This window comes from Pyrus communis, chromosome 5, assembly GCF_041283825.1.
Source record: "Pyrus communis isolate YQ-2024b chromosome 5, ASM4128382v1, whole genome shotgun sequence".
NCBI classification, from domain to species: Eukaryota; Viridiplantae; Streptophyta; class Magnoliopsida; order Rosales; family Rosaceae; genus Pyrus; species Pyrus communis.
The window spans coordinates 13,074,339-13,096,872 of NC_142569.1; the positions used below are offsets into that span (position 1 = coordinate 13,074,339).

The 22,534-nt window shown below is 39.3% G+C and overlaps 4 protein-coding genes and 1 pseudogene across 5 annotated transcripts; all 5 read left to right on the top strand.

The window, feature by feature from the left end:
* Nucleotides 1-441: 441 nt before the first annotated feature.
* LOC137725507 (chloroplast envelope quinone oxidoreductase homolog) lies at nucleotides 442-3,218 on the top strand. Its single transcript, XM_068464222.2, has 4 exons — nucleotides 442-655; nucleotides 816-957; nucleotides 2,019-2,110; nucleotides 2,247-3,218. Exons 1-4 carry the CDS (start codon nucleotides 590-592, stop codon nucleotides 2,934-2,936), a joined length of 990 nt encoding a protein of 329 aa, XP_068320323.2. The 5' UTR covers nucleotides 442-589; the 3' UTR covers nucleotides 2,937-3,218.
* An 879-nt stretch (nucleotides 3,219-4,097) lies between these two features.
* Nucleotides 4,098-6,065, top strand: LOC137725356 (chloroplast envelope quinone oxidoreductase homolog). The gene is made up of 4 exons (XM_068464013.2): nucleotides 4,098-4,254; nucleotides 4,611-4,752; nucleotides 4,974-5,065; nucleotides 5,162-6,065. Exons 1-4 carry the CDS (start codon nucleotides 4,180-4,182, stop codon nucleotides 5,846-5,848), a joined length of 996 nt encoding a protein of 331 aa, XP_068320114.2. The 5' UTR covers nucleotides 4,098-4,179; the 3' UTR covers nucleotides 5,849-6,065.
* Nucleotides 6,066-6,366: 301 nt separating this feature from the next.
* On the top strand, nucleotides 6,367-7,685 carry LOC137724796 (quinone-oxidoreductase homolog, chloroplastic-like; annotated as a pseudogene).
* A 141-nt stretch (nucleotides 7,686-7,826) lies between these two features.
* On the top strand, nucleotides 7,827-22,386 carry LOC137726707 (chloroplast envelope quinone oxidoreductase homolog). Of its 2 annotated transcripts, XR_015962744.1 has the most exons (5): nucleotides 7,827-7,986; nucleotides 8,161-8,302; nucleotides 9,341-9,432; nucleotides 9,570-10,340; nucleotides 22,257-22,386. XR_015962744.1 is itself a non-coding variant. In XM_068465642.2 (4 exons), exons 1-4 carry the CDS (start codon nucleotides 7,912-7,914, stop codon nucleotides 10,263-10,265), a joined length of 1,005 nt encoding a protein of 334 aa, XP_068321743.2. In that variant the 5' UTR covers nucleotides 7,827-7,911; the 3' UTR covers nucleotides 10,266-10,497. The 2 variants fall into 2 exon arrangements, 1 of the variants encoding a protein (XP_068321743.2); XM_068465642.2 differs by lacking the exon at nucleotides 22,257-22,386 and having other exon boundaries at nucleotides 9,570-10,497.
* On the top strand, nucleotides 19,628-22,386 carry LOC137726414 (chloroplast envelope quinone oxidoreductase homolog). The gene is made up of 4 exons (XM_068465341.2): nucleotides 19,628-19,765; nucleotides 19,933-20,074; nucleotides 21,245-21,336; nucleotides 21,474-22,386. Exons 1-4 carry the CDS (start codon nucleotides 19,691-19,693, stop codon nucleotides 22,167-22,169), a joined length of 1,005 nt encoding a protein of 334 aa, XP_068321442.2. The 5' UTR covers nucleotides 19,628-19,690; the 3' UTR covers nucleotides 22,170-22,386.
* Nucleotides 22,387-22,534: the final 148 nt, after the last annotated feature.

Here is a 22,534-nt window from a genome sequence, read left to right on the forward strand (position 1 = left end):
GGTAGACCATACTTCTACTTTTTTATTGTCATTGACATAGTTTTAAAAAAGAAATATTTTTCTTTTATTTTACTAAACACATTTGGTGTCCAAATTTTTTTAATAACTTTTTTTTAAAAGCACCACAACTTCAAAATAGTTCTAAACTTATTTTTATATAATGATATATTTACAAGTGAATACAGTTTGAAAGGGATCATCTCTGGAATCTTTCCACTTAATCCATCAAGTTTGAGGATTCAAGCTATTGAAATTTGATCTAACGGCTAAAATTATAATAACTTTAAAAATAAATATTTATTTGTAATCGTTGAATTAAATTTCAATAACCAATTCTCAGATTTGATGAATTAAGAGGAAGAGATCGGAAACAATTCCTTTCCAAATAAAGTCAATCAAAATCAGAGGGTTATCTCCGTCGATTATCATAATTCAACACGTGGCAAACTGAACTAATTCCAAGTGTGGTTGACAAGACGTCAGAAACCCAATCCACAAGAATCTAGCAACTCTCCCTCTCTCTCTCTCTCTCTCTACAAATCTGAATCCTGTCTCGTCTGTCTCTGCCGATTCAGGAGGGTACGGCAACATGGCATCAAAGCTTATGCATGCGGTAAAGTACGACAGCTATGGCGGAGGAGCTTCTGCTTTAAAGGTTCTGACTTTTCTTTCTTCATCTCCTACGGTTTCCCTTTTGTTATTCTGTAAATTTTTTTGGTCTTACATTTTGTAGATTTATCTCATATGGTTTACCTTCTTTGATATTTCCTTCTGGAATTTATGTGTATTTTATTCATGTAATTTGTGTTTTGCAGCATGTGGAGGCTCCGGTCCCCTCCCCGAAGAAAGGGGAGGTTTTGTTGAAACTGGAAGCAGCTGCTCTAAACCCAGTTGATTGGAAAATTCAGAAGGGCATGCTTCGGCCTCTTTATCCCCGAAAATTTCCTCACATACCTGGTGAATGATTCTGCTTTCTTTGCTTGCAAGAATTTCACCAAATTCTTTTTCTTACAAGTTACAATCAATCTTGAACTTTCCCAGCGGTAATTCTGTGCTTGTGAGTTCCTGAGTAAATAATTTGACAGTCCAATCATAGCATCTAGAAAAATTAATAAGATTTTAAGTGATCTGTTTGTTATAAAGTCAGATTAACTTGTAGTGTCTAGGATTTGGTAGGAACTTTGGCCTTCGTTTGGTGTCTAGGATTTGGTTTGGAATGGATAACTGACTAGATTCAATGTACGTTAAAGAAAAATTGGATGCAACTTTCAAATGTTGTCTAAGTTGAAGTTAGGAGGATTAGTAATGGAGGAAAATTAACTCTTACCGTTTTGTGGGGATTGAAAGGATAACTTAATCCTCTGTGAGTCTCTGACTAATCAATCATCTATCTTCAACTTAGACAACATGTGAAAGCTGGCATCCAATTTTTTGTTCTACATCCATTGAGTCAAGCGTGTTACCTCTTCCAGTCCAATGCTTGACACCAAACAAGGCCTTTGTTTTTAGAATGATCGATCATCCTCTTTGTGAGTCTTCGAGTCGATTAGATAGTATATTGGAAGATGATTTGGTAATGCCACTGATGTGTAGTCTACTCACTATCCGATAAATTTTCTGCACCGGGCTACTTAAAATATTGAGGTACCATGACAACATTCAACTGGTGTTATAAGCTGCAACATGCCAACTGTTGTACAAGGTACTGGGTGTGATTGGTTTGCTCCATCATTGAATAACTAGGTGTGCGGATGAGACTTTTTTAAAAACTGAATATTGAAAAGTAAGCATTATGGTTTAAGGATGATATCCTGTTTTTAATGAAACTTCTCATTTACACTTGATTCCTATTTGTAATCTTGGGAGAATTTTCTGGTGCTTTTTTTTTATTTTTTGTGATGGATTCTGAAATAAATTTGTGTATTGAAAGGCCAGCTGTTTGATGATTTAAGTTATCAATGTCTGAGTTTTTAGACTCGTAGGTTTTTGTTGTTAACATTGTCTAATGATATTAACAGTTACTGATGTGGCTGGAGAGGTTGTAGAGGTTGGACAAGGAGTGCAAAAGTTCAAACCAGGGGACAAAGTTGTGGCCTTTCTGAGCCATGCTGTGAGTGTTCATCTTATTCCTTGGGTTACCTTTTCCCCGTCTTGAAGAGCTAATTGTGCATATAAGAAGTTTCACGTTTAGAACTCATTTATTATATTTGTGCCTCATTTTTCGTTGTCATCTTACATATGGATAGAATGGAGGTGGACTGGCTGAGTACGCTGCAGCTAGTGAGAACTTGACAGTGTCCAGGCCACCTGAAGTATCAGCAGCTGAAGGTGCAGGCTTACCTGTTGCTGGCCTCACAGCTCACCAGTGTCTCACGCAATCTGCTGGGATCAAGCTGGATGGAAGCGGCCCACAAAAGAACCTATTAATTACTGCTGCCTCTGGGGGCGTGGGTCAGTATGCAGTCCAACTAGCAAAGCTCGGTAACACGCATGTTACAGCCACTTGTGGAGCTCGTAACATTGAATTTGTTAAGAGCTTAGGGGCAGATGAGGTTCTTGACTACAAGACCCCAGAAGGAGCAGCTCTAACTAGCCCATCTGGTCGGAAATATGATGCTGTGGTCCATTGCACAACCGGCATCCCCTGGTCAACTTTTGAGCCTAATTTGAGCACCAACGGGAAGGTCATAGACATAACTCCTGGTCCAGGTACTTTTGTTACTTTTGCTCTGAAGAAACTCACCTTCTCGAAGAAGCAGCTGGTGCCACTGTTTCTGAATGTCAAGGCTGAGAACTTGGAGTATCTTGTTAAGTTGGTGAAGGAAGGAAAGCTCAAGACGATAATCGACTCTACGCATTCTCTGAGCAAGGCTGAAGATGCTTGGGCAAGGAGTATGGATGGACACGCGACTGGAAAGATTATCGTCGAGCCTTAAGTAGACAAGATACAGGGTAGTTCTATTCACACGCCCTTTGTTAATTTCTGTCTTTTGATCCTTTTCAATTCATTCAACTCAACGGTTGGAAATTGGGAAGGGTATGTGAAAAGTAAATAAAGGTGTGTGGATAACACCACTCATGTATATATGTGTTAGTGTTTCTTAAGTGGTATGTAAATTTCATGTGTGCTTTATGATATCGCCCATTGATGTGTGGGTGTTGTATTGTAAATGATAAGGTTTGGATATGAATTAATGTTAATTGTATTGTTAAGTACATTTTATAGTGAGTCTGTTAGGTGTGCATCCCGTACATCCTATTATATTATGGCTATTTACATTTTACACCCTCTATATTTTTTCGCATTGCCCCCTAAGGTTTTTACTTGTACCATTTTATTAGTGTTTAAATCTTCATTAAGTTGATGATATGGTGATTATGAAATTCATAATTGCGATGATTTGTAAGTTACATTTGCATCACATTGACCGAAAAACTCATCAGCTTAATGAACATTAATACTTTCAAATATTCAAAAGATATAAATTGATATAATTTTAAAAATCATGTAAATTGTAGTTAGCTCACTATATTAAAGGAAATTTCAACGAAAAATTTCAGGTACTGTTTTCTTTAATGAAAAATCACATTTTTATACTAAAAAGTCAATCCGGATACTATTCACTTTACATTTTATTTGAATCTTATTGTTAAAATTTAAAATTTTCAAACATTTTTAATTAATTTTCCTTATTAAAAAGTCAGTACTCTTCGCTTACAATTTTCTTTTTTTCGATAAACTCTCCGCATACAATTTTTTTATCATAATTTTTCAAGAAATAATGTTGGATGACCTTTTAAATTCTGAATAAGTGCATTTTTAGGTCCTTAAAATGTGCGATACAATGCTATAGTATTTAATCGATTTGAGGTCAATATATATTTGACTTCGTTTTCACTATTTAATCGATAAGTGATCAATATTTAATTACATAGAATTTCTTAAACCACCAAATTTTATATTTTGGTAATAAAAAAATCGAAAAAAATCGAAAACCGAATGAATATAATAAAATAAAAGGTTGTTTTTTTCCGTCATTCACATCAATATAACACTTGGCAACTTGCTGTGCGTCCACGTCTGGTATACAAGACGTCAAAAGCCTCTCCCACAAAGAATCTAGCAAAACACACACGCACTCTCTCTCGCCCCTCTCTACCTCTCTGCCGACTCAGGGTATGGCAGCAATGGCGTCGAAGCTTATGCATGCGGTTCAGTACGACGGCTATGGAGGAGGAGCTTCTGGTTTAAAGGTTCTTTCTTTCCGATTGTCTCCTTCTTTTCGATTCTCTATTTTCTGTAAAAACATTATTTTGTAGATTTCTCATGTCGTTTATTCTTATTGGTGATTTTTGCTTATGGGATTTCATTAATGCTCAATATTCTTCGGTGTAAAATGAAAATGTATTACTTGTATAATTTTAGGCCCTGAAATCCCAAATAAATTAAAAAAAAAAAAAAACCGAAGAAATGATTGAGGACCCGTGAGAAAATGCTGCAATGTATATGTGCCCTTGAATTGGAAGGGCAATAAAAATCGATGGAGAAAGTAGTACCGGTGAGAGCTACCTTAAAAAATTGTTAATGCAAAATTGTATGTCTGTTGCAGCATGTAGAGGTTCCGATCCCCACTCCGACGAAAGGCGAGGTTTTGCTGAAACTGGAAGCAGCCAGTATAAACCCAATTGATTGGAAAATTCAGAAAGGCATGTTGCGGCCTTTTTTGCCCCGCAAATTCCCTTATGCACCCGGTAATTTCTGTTTTTCCTGGTGTTTGATTAAGTACTACAGCGTTGAACTGATTGATAAATTTACCGGAATTTGATCAGTTTCGTGTCGTTGGGGAGAGTTGTGAGGTACATACATTAGCAACATTCTGAAACAAATTATGCTCCTATATTGCGAGACGAGTTGTTTTGTGGTTTGTACACTCTTGTTTGTTGACATTGGCTAATGATATTATTGAAAACAGTTAGTGATGTTGCTGGAGAGGTTGTAGAAGTTGGACAGGGGGTCCAAAAGTTCAAACCTGGCGACAAGGTTGTGGCATATCTTTCCCAAGCTGTAAGTGTTCGTTTTATTCCTTTGGTTAAATTCTATCTTCATTTGTTTGCCACTGCCATCATCTGTGGCTCACTTTTCTTTGTTGTCGTATAAAAGGGCGGTGGACTGGCCGAGTACACTGCAGCTACTGAGAACTTGACAGTGACCAGGCCACCTGAAGTATCAGCAGCTGAAGGTGCAGGCTTACCTATTGCTGGCCTCACAGCTCACCAGTGTCTCACGCAGGCTGCTGGGGTCAAGCTGGACGGAAGTGGCCAGCAAAAGAACATACTGATTACTGCTGCCTCTGGTGGTGTGGGTCAATATGCAGTCCAATTAGCAAAGCTCGGAAACACGCATGTTACAGCCACTTGTGGAGCTCGTAACATTGAATTTGTCAAGAGCTTAGGGGCAGATGAGGTTCTTGACTACAAGACCCCAGAAGGAGCAGCTCTGAATAGCCCGTCTGGGCGGAAATATGATGCCGTGGTCCACTGTGCAACCGGCATTCCCTGGTCAACTTTTGAGCCTAATTTGAGCGCCAACGGGAAGGTGATAGACATTACTCCCAGTCCAAGTGCCTTGGTTACTTTTGCTCTGAAGAAACTCACCTTCTCGAAGAAGCAGCTGGTGCCGCTGCTCATGAGTGCCAAGGCTGAGAACCTGGAGTATCTCGTTAAGTTGGTGAAGGAAGGAAAGCTCAGGACAGTGATTGATTCGACATATCCTCTGAGCAAGGCTGAAGATGCTTGGGCTAAGAGTATCAGTGGACATGCGACCGGGAAGATCATCGTCGAGCCTTAAGTAGACAAGATGTAACATCTTACTGATAATTTTAATGGAATGTAAACTTATATCTTCATGTACTTAGACAAGAGTTATCTCATACAGGTGGTTGTGCGCTTTATGATATGTCTTTCAATGATGTGTTGGTCTTCCGTCTTGTATTGCAACGGATACGGTTTGGATCTAATGTTCATATTTTCCTGTTAATACACTAATTCTGATAGTTTCCTGCAAACATTTATCTTTTACAAGCTTTGTTTTGGTGGACTAATCCAAGGGTTATTGTTAAGTAAATATTGTTGGGGTTGTTGTAAATATGTTAATTGTTTGGCTGTGTGTCCCAAAGAGATTGCTCTCTTTGAAGAAGTGGGCATAATGGTTACAGATTAGCTCATGTTGTCGATAAAATTATAATCACATTTATACTTTTAACTTTAAAATGGATGAATATTGCTCCTATATTGCGAGTTGAGTTGTTTTGTGGTTTGTGCATTCATGTCTGTGAGTCTGGTAAGTTGGTATGTTGACATTGACCAATGATGTTATTGAAAACAGTTACTGATGTTGCTGGAGCTAGAGGTTGTAGAAGTTGGAAGGGACCTAAAAGTTCAAACCGGGCGACAATTAAAGTTGTGGCATATCTTTCCCAAGCTGTACATTTTCATTTTATTCCTTTGGTTAAGGTCGGTCTCCATTTGTTTGTCACTGCTATCAGTGCCTCACTTTGTTTGGTACCATATAAAAGGGAGTTGGACTGGCCGAGTATGCTGCAGCTAGTGAGAACATGACAGTGACCAGGCCACCTGAAGTTTCACCAGCTGAAGCTGCAGGGTTACCTATTGCTGGTCTCACAGCTCACCAGCCTATCACGCAATGCAGGGGTCAAGCTCGACGGAAGTGGCCAGCAAAAGAACATTTTTATTGCTGCTGCATCAGGTGTTGTGGGTCAGTATGCAGTCCAACTAGCAAAGCTCGGAAACACTCATGTTAGCCACTTGTGGAGCTTGTAACATTGAATTTGTCAAGAGGCTTACGGACAGATGAGGTCCTTGATTACAAGACCCCAGAAGGAGCAGCTCTGAATAGCCCATCTGGTCCGAAATATGGTGCTGTGGTCCACTCTGCATTCTCTGGTCAACTTTTGAGCCTAATTTGAGTGCCAGCGGGAAGGTCAAGTGCCTTGGTTACTTTTGCTCTGAAGAAACTCACCTTCTCAAAGAGGCAGCTGGTGCCACTGCTCATGAATTTCAAGGCTGAGAACTTGGAGTATTTAGTTTCGTTGGTCAAGGAAGGAAAGCTCAAGACAGTGATCGACTGGACACATCCTCTGAGCAAGGCTGAAGAACTTGGGCTTAGACTATCGATAGACATGCAACTGGGAAGATTATTGTCGAGCCTTAAGTAGACAAGATACACCTAGTGGTTTTTAATGGGATATGCAAACATTATGTACTTATCTAGAGTTGTGTCGTTTGTTATATCTTCCAATGATGTGTAGGTCTTGTATTGTAAATGATAAGGTTTGGGATCTAATGTTCATATTTTCTTGTTAATAGATTTTGGTTGTTCCGTGCCAATATTCTCCTTTACAAGCCTTGATTTGGTGGATGCGACTCTTCGTTCCGCCTCTCTGATCATATGGCCCCTACACAGCTAAGGCCGTCGTTTGTGTGGTGGTGGAGAGTTTTCAGTTCGTACTTTCTCACTTGTGACTTTTCTTTTCATCACCTTTTAGGACTAGAATTCTTTCCCCTCCTCTTTCCTTTCCTTTCCTTTCCCTTCCCTCATTTCACATTTTCTATTTTGTTTTTCTCTTTTTATATAAAATTATATAAAATATCGACGTGACTTAACTGTGACCATTCAAATCGGAGAGGAGGAAAGGGGAGGAAAGAATCCGTTGCAAATTCTGACTTCAACTTCTTCTTCTGCAAGGCTTGACTTTTCATCCGTCTGACTATTCTCAATAAGCAAGTCCTGGTTCTGGTTGTATATTGGCCGGCTGGCTTTATATATATATAGAGATTGATATAAATAGCAACTTAAACATTAATATTTTAACACTTCCGACTAGAGTTTGCATGGCAGGCATGTCGTCGAAGCTTATGCATGCGGTGCAGTACGTCGGCTATGGTGGAGGAGCTTCTGGTTTACAGGTTCCTTTTTCTTTATCTGTTACATTTTTCCTTTTATTTATTTTTTTTCTACTAAATGCTTAATATTCTTTGGCGTGAAACCAAAAAAAAAAACTCAAGTTATATAAGAGAAAAAAAAAGAAGAAGAGTTTTATAATTTTTGTATCGGTATTTTATTTATGAAATTTGTCGCAGCATGTAGAGGTTCCAATACCCACTCCGAAGAAAGGCGAGGTTTTGCTGAAATTGGAAGCAGCTAGTATAAACCCACTGGATTGGAGAATTCAGAAAGGCGTGGCACGACCTTTTTTGCCCAAAAAATTTCCTCAGATACCTGGTAAGTAATCAAGTTGATCATCTTGGTAGGAACTTTGACCTGTTTTGGTATCGAAGATTGATTGAAACTTGAAGGGGATAACTCTACATTCTAAGGTATGTTATAAAAAAGAGATACACGTCAACAACTCCCAAATGTTATTTCAGTTGAAGTTAAAGAATGGATTAGGTTTCCTACTTGAATAACCCATCTTTTACCTTAAACTTACAAAACATTTGAAAAGTTTGACATCCATTTTAATTCATGTCCAGCCCTTGACGCCAAACAAGGCCTTTGTACGTGTATATTTTACCTGTTCAAAGTATTCGAAGTTGATGTTGGTAAAAACTGTTTGACAAGGACGGCATATTTTTTAGTGTGCCTGAAACACAAGACGGAACACCACATTTCATTCTACAATTAGAGGGACACTTTAAAAAATAAAAAACTTTCCTCCAATTGTATAATAACATGTGATATTCCCTCCTGTGTTTTGGGCACCTTGAAAAATCTCTCAACAATAATTGAAGACTCGAGCTTTTTACCTGCCTCCTTTTCAAAAGTTTTCCTTTTATGATTATGCAGTGCTTGTTTTGCAAATTTTCTATCACTACCTGTAGAATGTGGTGAAGTTTAGTTACTTAGGTTTGTTAAATTCTTCAATAATCACCCTGTTCCAGTCAATTAATGTTTGAGGATCCTTCATAAATCAATTGGTGTCATATAAGCTGCCGCAGGCCAGGCAATGTACTGATGATAAAGTAAAGTTACCAAAATTTGATTAATTACGACAACATTGAATTGATTAATAAAGTTACCTAATGTTGATTAATTACTACGGCGTTTGAAACAAAATCATGCACTACTCGGTGTCCCAAAGAGGTTGCCCTCTTTTAGAATCGGGCATAAAGGTTACAGATTAGTTCATGTTGTTAATAAAACTCTCATCATACGTTGAAGTATTTGGAGAGTTGTTTTGTGGTTTATGCATTCACGTCTGTGAGTCTTAGGCTGGTAGGTTGGTTTGTTGACATCGGCTAATGATATCATTGAAAACAGTTACTGATGTTGCTGGAGAGGTTGTAAAAGTTGGGGAGGGCGTCCAAAAGTTCAAACCGGGCGACAAAGTTGTGGCATATCTGACCATCGCTGTGAGTGTTTATCTTATTCCTTTGGTTACTTTTTCACCTTTTTTATTAGCTCATTGTGCATACAAGAAGTTCACCATTTAGATCTCGTTTGTTATATCTATGCCTCAATTTTCTGTTGTCATCTTACATATGGATAGATTGGAGGTGGACTGGCTGAATACGCCACAGCTAGTGAGAACATGACAGTGGCCAGGCCACCCGAAGTTTCAGCAGCTGAAGCTGCAGGCTTACCTATTGCTGGCGTCACAGCTCACCAATGTCTCACGCAAGTTGCTCGGGTCAAGCTTGACGGAAGTGGCCAGCAAAAGAACATATTGATTACTGCTGCCTCTGGCGGTGTGGGTCAGTATGCAGTCCAATTAGCCAAGCTCGGTAATGCTCATGTTACAGCCACTTGTGGAGCTCGTAACATTGAATTTGTCAAGAGCTTAGGGGCAGATGAGGTTCTTGACTACAAGACCCCGGAAGGAGCAGCTCTGAAGAGCCCATCTGGTCGGAAATATGATGTCGTGGTCCACTGCACAACCAGTACCGGTGTTCCCTGGTCAACTTTTGAGCCTAATTTGAGTTCCAACGGGAAGGTCATAGATATCACTCCCGGTCCAAGTGCCTTTCTTACTTTTGCTCTGCAGAAACTCTCCTTCTCGAAGAAGCGGCTGGTGCCGCTGTTTGCTGATGTCAATGCTGAGAACCTTGAGTATCTTGTTAAGTTGGTGAAGGAAGGAAAGCTCAAGACGGTAATCGACTCGACGCATCCTCTGAGCAAGGCCGAAGATGCATGGGCTAAGAGTATCGATGGACATGCAACCGGGAAGGTAATCGTTGAGGCTTAAGTAGAAGAAATATAGTCATGTAACCTCAAACAAGTTATAAATGCAAGAGTTGTCTGATACAGTTGCTTTAGTTGTGTGCTATATGATATTTCTAATAGTTTAATGTGTGGGTCTTGATTGTTAATGATATGGATTATTTGATTTATGTTCATTTTCTTGTAAAGTACATTTGACAGTGGTTTTGATTTGAACAAGTTATATACGAAGTTGGCCGAAGATCTTTGACATCCAATTTCTATTTAATTTTCCATCCAAAATAAAATGACCATGTTAGTCTAAGGACATATGCACATTGGGATCAGTGTTTGATGTAATATTTATTTCATATTTCATATGTGAGAATTTTTTAATCCTTTTTACATAATTTCACTTACATGTATTTGTGGAGAGACTACACCTTTGGATATGAGTGAAAATTTAAGTGATATCTGTGAAGACTAGAGTTAAGGCGAATTCTATCTTTGGCATTTGAGTATGGTGTCTTTGAACTCATGAGACATGGAGTAATATTTTTACACTTTACACAGGATACAATTCTTTGAAGTGGTTGACTTTTGGTTTGGATGTATGACTAAGCTTTCATTGGTTTTTATTAGTTTGTGGGCATCATCACTGTAAATCATCAGGAGACACAACTCCTCCGACTAGGGACACCTAGAGGTTTAAAGGCTTGTTGCACATGCTCAGTGCAATCGTTCAGCCAACAAAAGTGGTATAATTAGATTTTATAGTTTTGTGTGTTTTTAGTTATAGTTTTGCTCGAGGACTAGCGAAAACCAGGTTTGGGGGTTTTTGATAACATATATATTTCATGCATTTATATCATCCATTCCTCATCTCTTTGTGATGTTTTTGAGTTAAACTGGTTGCATTTTACCTTATTTTGTGTTAGTGTGCAATTACATGTACTTTAGTATCAATTTGAAGGTAAAAGAAGTGAAAACATGCCATTTTTGGAGTTGACCCTTATTCAAACGTGGATTGAAGTTTAGTGGCCTGTTTTGGAGCCCAAATTAAGTTGTTACTTGTTTTGAAGTCCAAATAAAGAATCCAAGACAAATCTAGCTTGTTAGATGACCAGGAACATAATGGGAAAGGAATGGGGATATCTAGCCTGATTTGGAGGTGCCAAATAAGGCAAAAACATGCAAAATAAAGGTTAAGTTGTTAGGATCACTTTGAAATATCTTGCAGCCCCATTTAGCATATAAATACTAGGGTTTCATATCACTTTGGGATAAACCCCCTTGGGGACGCCCAGAGTTCTCTCTCTTCTCTTTCGTTAGCCTTTCTTCCAGAAACAAAACTGTATTTCCCTTCATCATCCGCTGCCACTGAAGAAACCACGCAGCCACGTTGTTGTTGGAGAAGTTCAACATCAGAATTGCTTCAAGGGGGTTTCTTCTATGAACTTTAGTTTCAGTCATGTTGTTCTTGATATTTATATATTCTATAATCATGTTGTGTCATTAAGTTCATAGTTAGGGATTTCGATGTAGCCTTGCAAAAATATTCTTTGTTATTAAGTTAAAGTTTTCGATTCATCAATCTGTTTTCTTGTTTCTTTCACTGATTTTATAATTTAATTTGTTTGTTAATCTTAATGTTTGATCACCATTAGGGCTGCTTATGAATTATTTGATCAAGGTTATAGTACACATCATGCTTAATCTTGGTAGACATGTGAATGATTGAAGAAAATGCTATGCATACATCCTACCATGTGACTTCTTTGGTTCTTTGAAGTTTTCTTGTTCTTAATGGATTCTTATTTGGAAATCAAAGTTAAACATCACAACTAGGTTGCAAATTAGAAGTACTTGATCACAACCACACATCAAATGGATGATCATAAATGAGTAAAACAAACCATAGTTGCAGATAAGAGAGTTGAATGCGTTTTGACTTAATTTTCATGGAATTGGTTTGTAAATGTTAAAATCGGTATCCCTAATTCCGTTCCCATCATTTCTGAATCATTCTATTATTCATATTTACATTCTCTTGCATTTTAAGTTACTTTACTTTTCAAATCAAAATCTAAACTCAATTTGTTAGTTTCATTGTTTAGTTAGGGCCGGTTCACATAAAGTTCGTAACTTGTAGAGGTCTAATAAGTCATTGTGGTTCGACACCCTTACTTGTGCCACTATACTATCATTATATTTGCACATGAAGGGAACACAACACTTTGCTATCCCAAGAAAGGTAAATTCAGGAAGAAGTAGAGAGGCTCATGACCGAGTGATTATGTGTTTTCCAATGCAACAAGGTCACAGACGAGGCATTAAGACGGGACGTGACCAACATAAGCCGGTCACTCTTCATGGACGAGATCGAGCAAGTAAAGCCTCCATGCATGTTCAGCATGCCACATTTCGTATCCTTTAAAGGAGATGGAGACCCGGAGAGACACTTGAAGCACTACCGAAGCACAATGGTCCTTCATCGGAACAATGACATTTTTATGTGCAAGATATTCACCACCACTTTACAAGGCGAGGCGCAAGATTGGTTACGTGACCCTATGACTAACAACTTTGTAAAAGTTCTACACCAACACATGCAGCTGCATAGGCTACGTGGGCTTGTCTGTTTATAGAAAAGCAACACGCCTATTGCTGGTCTAAAGGTCAAAGGTTGGGCGTAAACCAAAGAAGTGAAGATGAAGAAAAAAAAAAGAAGCAAGTTTATTGAATTTTCTAGCAAAATTGATAAACAAAAAACAAAGGCCGAATGAGTTCAAGTAAAGCAAAAGAAATAAGGAAAACAAAGAAAATCCTAGAGGTTACTTAGAAAACTACTATTCAGCAGCTTGGACATCCTACGACTACTCGGTCGCCACACCTTCAGCAGCTATAACATTCTTGCCAGAGGCATCATTCGGTATTTCACCCCCGGTTGCCCCAGCCTGGGCACCAACTTCTCCGACTACTTCACCAATGGAAGCCTCAAAAGTAAAATTAAGCAAGTCTTCCTAAGAAATAGAGAAGGTCTCGAAGTTTTTCCCATCAAACTCAAAGTCAGACGATTTACCAAAGAGATGATCTACATAACCCAGCTTGTAGAAATCGGCCTGACTTTGAACAAGCCAAGCCTCGAGCCCAGGCTTCTTACCCTTCAGCTGCTTGTTCTCCTCGAGCAGACTAACACGGATGCGTTGCAGCTTATCCACTTCCTTCTTGAGACTTTCATTGATCTTCAGTGAGCCTTGGAGTTCCATCATTTGGCGAGCGGTCTCAAGCTGCAAAGAAGTGGGGGCAGAGATATTAGATCCCTTCAAAGTGATAGCTCATACTTCAACCTCTTCATCTTCTTGGCAGAAGAATAGTCTTTGCCACCTTCTTGGCAGCCTTGGTATCCTCTTGGTCAAGGAACATAGACTCGGCTGCCAGAATCACCGTTTTCTGCATCATAGCAAGCAGAGCGATCATTCTATATTCGGTCATGTACTTTGCGAAGGAACTTGGAATCTGGTTTCAAGAGCACACAAATCTTAGCAACATCCCTAGAAACAGGCTTGGTAGATTTCTCACAACTGCCTACACGAGCAGTCTCTTCTTTCTCAACAAGTGAATCAGTCTCAGCAGCAAGGGGAATGGGCCTTGGCACCACTTTAGCAGTAGAGTCCACCTTATTGCTCTTCATAGTAGCAAGCTTCTCCAAAGTTGAACCAGACTTAGCTCCCAATGGACGTCTTGGCATATATTTCGGCACTGGGGGCATGGCAGAATCTCTACACTGAGCAATCTTATCAGCAATCGTAATAGCCATATTTGATGGCAAACGTCACCGGCTCAGATCTAGCAGCCACATCTTTCTTCCCCTTAGAAGAAGTCAAGTCAATCACAAGCTTATCGGCAGCAGGCGGACCTTCACGAGCAGCGGAAGAAGTCTTTGGCTTTTTCTCAGCCAGTATCTCTTGAGCAGGTGGGGAAGATCTTTTCTTTTCACCTTTATTCATAGCAAGCTTAATCGAACAAGTTAATGCCTTCGTCTTGATTCGTTTTATCTCATCTTTCAGGGGCAACCCACATTTCTCTCTACGAAGAGGACTAAGCAACCAACGCCATTCACGGTATTCAGTAGGGATACTTAGAGCAACATACACCTTCTTCATATCTAGAGAAATCTTGGCAGTTGAGCCGAATTCTGAATCTACATAAGCAAAAGTGGATAATCAACAAATCAGATAGTAGCTCAGCAAAAACATAAAGTAGCCTGGAGACTAAGCAGTCTACTTACTGGTGATAAAAATCGTTGGAACGCGCAGCTCAGGGGAAGAATCATACTCTCACTCTCCACTTATCTCCAAAGTCTATTTGACCCAGTCATGATCTTCCTTGCTCGAATGATCAAAGAGCCTATGGCAGGATTGCAGCTGTCCAACTCTATCAATGTGGCCTATGTCAAAGAAGTACCAAAATTCGATGATGACCGGATCCAAGTCAAAGAATTGGCTTAGATTGAGGAATCCCATCATCACACAGACCACATTAGGAGAACATTAAGTGGGGACACACTTCATGGAGCAAAGCATTTCTTGGAAAAAATGAGGCATGGAAAAAGTAAATCTTAACACGAATTAGTAAGGGTGAAACTTGATGGCTCTTTGAGCCCCACTACATGGCTCATGACTGTTATTTTCCTTGACACATTTCACACGCACCCCTGACGGAATTGCATGCCTATACGCTTCAAGGAAGTCTTTGAACAAGTCATCAGAATTAATTTTGAAGTAAGCAGCCTTAACGTAGCCCATGTGAAACCCCACCCCCAAAGATTTCGTAATTTCACTTTTTTTCCCAAAAGGTTTATTAAATTTTGCATTTTAGTTCCCTATCCTCATCCAATCAAAATCTCATTTTTCAGATTTTCTAAACCTCTCATCCTATCACTGTTTGCCACATGGAAAACATTCACGTATCTCTCATTTTTTTCCCTGAGTCAACTATTTTTCTCTCTCTTTCAACTAACTCTTATCTCTTTTTCTCTCACTCGCTCCAATCTCTCTCACTCACTGATTGAACCAAAACTCACACACCGAGGTACCGGAGCCACCTCGATGACAGCACATCACCACCACTACCCTCGTGGACCTTCCTTCATTCTCTATCTCCGTCTCTGTGGAGCTTAGGGGCACCCAGAGGATACCCAACCCAAGTTCAGCGAACCCCTGTGGGTTTCGAGAAAGATCCCGGCCACCTCCGGGCACCATTCGACGTGTCCAAGGTATGGAATCCCTTCCCCTCATCTTACTCTTCATTTTGGCTCCTAGATCGTAGCCTATGTGTGTGTGTGTGTTGACAGGGACCAAAGATCAAACGACTCCGACCTTCTTCCCTAGTGAGGAAAGGGCATTCAAGCCCAAAACCAAGGAGACAGGCCTTTCAGGCCTTGGCCCGCTAAACCCCTGAGCCCAATCTATTTATTAATTAGTTTTTATTTTGTTTTAATTATTTTCTAAAATCGGCCCTTAGGGCCGTGTAGATATGAGGCTTTTGGGCCATTGCATCTAAGCTTAACCTAGTGAAACCTTTTTAAAACACTAAGATCTAAGGCCTTCTAGCCATATGGAACCTGGGCCTTTGACCCGTGGAACTTAAGCTCAGCCCGTCGAAGCCTAGACCCAAAACCCTATTGGATCCAGGCCTTTGGGCCATGGATCCGTTCCACACACCCTAGGCCCAACCCGAACCAAACCCAGGCCTGTTGACCCAGACCTGGTCTGACCGTTGACTGATTGACTTTGACTTTGACCTGTCATAGTTGACTTTTTAGGGTTTCGTCCGGGACCCTTCCTAGGTTAATTCGATGTCCTGAATTCGTTTTTGACGTCCGTTTTCCAAATTTAATAATTTGAATATAGTTTTATTAATTGGACCCTTTATGTGTTTAGGTGCATATATTGTGGCGATTCCATCTTCGCTAGTTTTGTGTGGCTCTTTGACAGCGAAGTATCTATGAGTGGACCATTTCTAAAATGCATGTTTTAATAGTAGGAATGCATACATGAAAAGCATGATTTAATGATTACGTTGTATGAAACGTTTTATGAGATATTATGCTTACTTAGAATATTTTGGAATACCATTATCGAACCTATGTTCTTTGTAGGATATCTGATGGATGACGATATACTATTTAGAACATGTTTTTACACACTTCTTTATAGTATAGATGATGGATAACTTTATACTATGAAGATGGTTTTCAAATATACATACCTATGTTTGGAAAGATTATGTTCAATGTTTTTGTGCATATCTAGTGGTCACTATTCCGCCAGGGGCGAGGATCTGGTGTTGGCTGCGGGCTGAGAGAAATAAGCCTTGGCTTCGAGCCAAGGGACATGGAGCTGGCATTAGGGATGGCAATTCTAACCGTTATACCCGATAACCGTGGATAACCGTCCGAATGGATTGGATTTGGATATGAAAATTCGGGTATGGTATGGATATGGGGAAAAACCATGAACTTTATTCGGTTATGATTTTGGATATGGTTATAGGGGTCCCCAATCCGACCCGAATATATATATATATATATATATATATATATATATATATATATATTTGATATATAATATAATTTTATTCAATTTACCGAACCCTCCCTATATTAATTCATTATGCATGCATATACTATCTTTATTATGCACCAAACATCATGCATGGGGCATACCAACAACCTCATCAATTCAATACTCCTATTGTTATACTCAACCAAATTAATTCATTGAATCATTTTATATATCAATTATCAAATATTACAAGTTTATCAGATTCATCTCTCTTCAAAAGTCTCACTGTCAAGAAATTGGTGCATGTTATCATGAACAACTTCAAATATATTTTTAGTTTTTTGTAATTGGATGTTGCTATTTAATGACGGAATTAGTATCTAGTAAAATTTATAATGCGTCAATTGGATAAATATATTTTTTTTGTTTTTTGTTTTTTGACGAAGATGGATATAACTGATAACCGATTGAAAATAAGTTACCCAGTGGATATGGTTATGGATAATCCCCGATGGTTAATCTGCGGTTATGGATATGGTTAATTTTTGTGGTTATGGGGATGGATATAGCATTTTCGTCCCCAAACCGAACCGTTGCCATCCCTAATTGGCATTGGGCTGGGAGAAAATAATCTCTGGCTTTGGGTTGAGAGACATGGTGTTGGTTGCGGGCAAGGAGATATTACTATTATTGGATACCACTATGCATACTGTATACGAGATATGTTTTATGAGATGTTTTACATGCTAGGGTTTTCGGAAAACCTATTACATATTATGCTATTGAGTTTTCATAAAACTTTGGGGGTTAGTATGTTGATAAATGTTTTATATATATATATATATATATATATCAACTTGATCCACTCATGTTTGTTTTACACCCCCTTAGGATTTAGAATCAAGGCCTACAATCTCGGCGTCAAGGCACTTCCGCAACGGCATCTTCGAGTCCTCTTGGCGTAGGACCCATCCCATTGTTCATTCAATTTTATGTTGGTCCTTTTTAGTGTCTAGGATTAGTTGTATGTTCTGAACACGTTCTTCATTTGCATATTAATTATATTTAAATTTCTCTTATCTTATTCATATTTTAGTTCTCATGTTTTCAATAAATGGCTTTCATCATCCTCGGGTGTTGGCCAACATGTGACCATTCCGATGTCCTACGGACATCTGGATCGGGGCGTGTCAGCCCACTTTACTCAAAGACCCACCTTGACGATACAATGGTAGCACACCATCATCACTCTTGTGGCTTGAAGAAGACATACTCTAAGAAATTCTACAAAGACGCGAGGAAGAATCGTTAGACGACAAAAAAAAGCAAAGAAATCAGCACATCAGGCCCCATGGCCTGGTCCAATCCTCTTTGAAGAAGTGGGTATAATGGTTACAGATTAGCTCATTTTGTCGATAAAATTATCATCACATTTATACTTTTAACTTTAAAATGGATGAATATTGCTCCTATATTGCGAGTTGAGTTGTTTTGTGGTTTATGCATTCATGTCTGTGAGTCTGGTAAGTTGGTTTGTTGACATTGACCAATGATGTTATTGGAAACAGTTACTGGCTGGAGCTAGAGGTTGTAGAAGTTGGAAGGGACCCAAAAGTTCAAACCGGGCGACAATTAAAGTTGTGGCATATCTTTCCCAAGCTGTACATCTTCATTTTATTCCTTTGGTTAAGTTCGGTCTCCATTTGTTTGTCCCTGCTATCATCAGTGCCTCACTTTGTTTGTTACCATATAAAAGGGAGGTGGACTGGCCGAGTATGCTGCTGCTAGTGAGAACATGACAGTGACCAGGCCACCTGAAGTTTCACCAGCTGAAGCTGCAGGGTTACCTATTGCTGGTTTCAAGCTCACCAGTCTATCACGCAATGCAGGGGTCAAGCTCGACGGAAGTGGCCAGCAAAAGAACATTTTTATTACTGCTGCATCAGATGGTGTGGATACTGGCAGTCCAACTAGCAAAGCTCGGAAACACCAGATGCTTACGGACAGATGAGGTTCTTGATTACAAGACCCCAGAAGGAGCAGCTCTGAATAGCCCATCTGGTCCGAAATATGGTGCTGTGGTCCACTGTGCATTCCCTGGTCAACTTTTGAGCCTAATTTGAGTGCCAGCGGGAAGGTCAAGTGCCTTCGTTACTTTTGCTCTGAAGAAACTGACCTTCTCAACGAAGCTGCTGGTGCCACTGCCCATGAATTTCAAGACTGAGAACTTGGAGTATCTAGTTTCGTTGGTCAAGGAAGGAAAGCTCAAGACAGTGATCGACTCGACACATCTTCTGAGCAAGGCTGAAGATGCTTGGGCTAGGAGTATCGATAAACATGCAACTGGGAAGATTATTGTCGAGCCTTAAGTAGACAAGATACATCTTAGTGGTTTTTAATGGGATATGCAAACATTATGTACTTATCTAGAGTTGTGTCATTTGTTATATCTTCCAGTGATGTGTAGGTCTTGTATTGTAAATGATAAGGTTTGTGATCTAATGTTCACATTTTCTTGTTAATAGATTCTGATATGCCAAAATTCTCTTTTGCAAGCTTTGATTTGGTTTAGACTTTTCTCTCACCACACGGGAGGCTGACTCTTCTTTCCGCCTCTCTGATCATATGGCCCCTACACAGCTAAGGCAATCGTTTGTGTGGTGGTGGAGAGTTTTCAGTTCGTACTGTCTCACTTGTGACTTTTCTTTTCATCACCCTTTATTGTACAGAGTTGCAAATTCTGACTTCAACTTCTTCTTCTGCAAGGCTTGACTTTTCATCTGTCTGACTTTTCTCAACATGCAAGTCCTGGTTCTGGTTGTATATATTGGCCTGCTGGCTTTATATATAGAGATTGATATAAATAGCAACTTAAACATTAACAGTTCCGACTAGGGTTTGCATGGCAGGCATGGCGTCGAAGCGTATGCATGCGGTGCAGTACGTCGGCTATGGTGGAGGAGCTTCTGGTTTACAGGTTCCTTTTTCTTTATCTATTACATTTTTCCTTTTATTTTTTTATCTACGAAGTGCTTAATATTCGTTGCCGCGAAACAAAAAAAAGTCAAGTTCTATAATGGAAAAAAAAAAGAGAAGAGTTTTATAATTTTTGTATCTGTATTTTATTTATGAAATTTGTTGCAGCATGTAGAGGTTCCAATACCCACTCCGAAGAAAGGCGAGGTTTTGCTGAAATTGGAAGCAGCTAGTATAAACCCACTGGATTGGAAAATTCAGAAAGGCGTGGCACGACCTTTTTTGCCCAAAAAATTTCCTCATATACCTGGTAAGTAATCAAGTTGATCACCTTGTTAGGAACTTTGACCTGTTTGGTATCTAAGATTGAGTTGAAAATGAAAGGGATAACTCTACATTCTAATGTATGTTATAAAAAAGAAATGCAAGTCAACAACTCCCAAATGTTGTTTCAGTTGAAGTTTAAAAATGGATTAAGTTTCCTACTTGAATAACCCATCTTTTACCTTAAACTTACAAAACATTTGAAAAGTTTGACATCCATTTTTATTCATGTCCAGCCCTTGACGCCAAACAAGGCCTTTGTACTTGTGTATTTTACCTGTTCAAAGTATTCGAAGTTGACGTTGGTAAAAACTGTTTATACAAATGACAATAATGACAGATTTTTTAGTGTGCCTGAAACACAAGGCAGAACACCATATTTCATTCTACAATTAGAGGGACACTTGAAAAAAAAAAAAAAAAGCTTTCCTCCAATTGTATAATAACATGTGATCTTCCGCCTCGTGTTTTGGGCACCTTTAAAAATTTCTCGACAATAACTGAAGACTCGAGCTTTTTACCTGCCTCATTTTCAAAAGTTTTCCTCCTATGACTATGCACTGCTTGTTTTGCAAATTTTCTATCACTGCATGTAGAATTTGGGGAAGTTTAGTTACTTAGGTTTGTTAAATTCTTCAATAATCACCCTGTTCCAGTCAATTAACGTTTGAGGGTCCTTCATAAATCAATTCGTGTCATATAAGCTGCCGCAGGCCAGGCAATGTACTGATGATAAAGTAAAGTTACCTAAATTTGATTAATTACAACAACATTGAACTGATTAATAAAGTTACCTGATGTTGATTAATTACTACGGCGTTTGAAACAAAATCATGCACTACTCGGTGTCCCAAAGAGATTGCCCTCTTTAAAGAATTGGGCATAATGGTTACGGATTAGTTCATGTTGTTGATAAAACTCTCATCATACATTGAAGTATTTGGAGAGTTGTGAGGTAGATAAATTAGCTGGATTGACCCAAAAAAATAAATAAAAAGCTGGATTATGAAACAAATTTATGCTTTGACTTAAAAATGGATGGATATTGCTCCTATATTGCGAGACGAGTTGTTTTGTGGTTTATGCATTCATGTCTGAGAGTCTTAGGCTGGTAGGTTGGTTTGTTGACATCGGGTAATGATATCATTGAAAACAGTTACTGATGTTGCTGGAGAGGTTGTAAAAGTTGGAGAGGGCGTCCAAAAGTTCAAACCGGGCGACAAAGTTGTGGCATATCTGACCGCTGCTGTGAGTGTTTATCTTAATCCTTTGGTTACTTTTTCCCCTTTTTGAATAGCTCATTGTGCATATAAGAAGTTTAGCATTTAGATCTCGTTTGTTATATCTATGCCTCAATTTTCTGTTGTCATGTTACATATGGATAGATTGGAGGTGGACTGGCTGAGTACACCACAGCTAGTGAGAACATGACAGTGGCCAGGCCACCCGAAGTTTCAGCAGCTGAAGCTGCAGGCTTACCTATTGCTGGCGTCACAGCTCACCAATGTCTCACGCAAGCTGCTCGGGTCAAGCTTGACGGAAGTGGCCAGCAAAAGAACATATTGATTACTGCTGCCTCTGGCGGTGTGGGTCAGTATGCAGTCCAATTAGCCAAGCTCGGTAATGCTCATGTTACAGCCACTTGTGGAGCTCGTAACGTTGAATTGGTCAAGAGCTTAGGGGCAGATGAGGTTCTTGACTACAAGACCCCAGAAGGAGCAGCTCTGAAGAGCCCATCTGGTCGGAAATATGATGTCGTGGTCCACTGCACAACCAACACCGGTGTTCCCTGGTCAACTTTTGAGCCTAATTTGAGTTCCAACGGGAAGGTCATGGTAATCACTCCTGGTCCAAGTGCCTTTCTTACTTTTGCTCTGCAGAAACTCTCCTTCTCGAAGAAGCGGCTGGTGCCGCTGTTTGCTGATATCAAGGCTGAGAACCTTGAGTATCTTGTTAAGTTAGTGAAGGAAGGAAAACTCAAGACGGTAATCGACTCGACACATCCTCTAAGCAAGGCCGAAGATGCTTGGGCTAAGAGTGTCGATGGACATGCAACCGGGAAGGTCATCGTTGAGGCTTAAGTAGACGAAATATAGTCATGTACCCTCAAAGAAATTATAAATGCAAGAGTTGTCTGATACAGTTGCTTTAGTTGTGTGCTATATGAGATGTCTAATAGTGGAATGTGTGGGTCTTGTATTTTTAATGATATGGATTATTTGATTTATGTTCATTTTCTTGTAAAGTATATTTGACAGTGGTTTTGATTTGAACAAGCTATATACGAAGTTGGCCGAAGATCTTTGACATCCAATTTCTATTTAATTTTCCATCCAAAATAAAATGACCATGTTAGTCTAAGAAACAGTACATTCAAATGTTCAACAAATGCTTAAACACGCTAATACTTTGCATTTGAATGTACTGTTTCTTGTTCATTTCATCT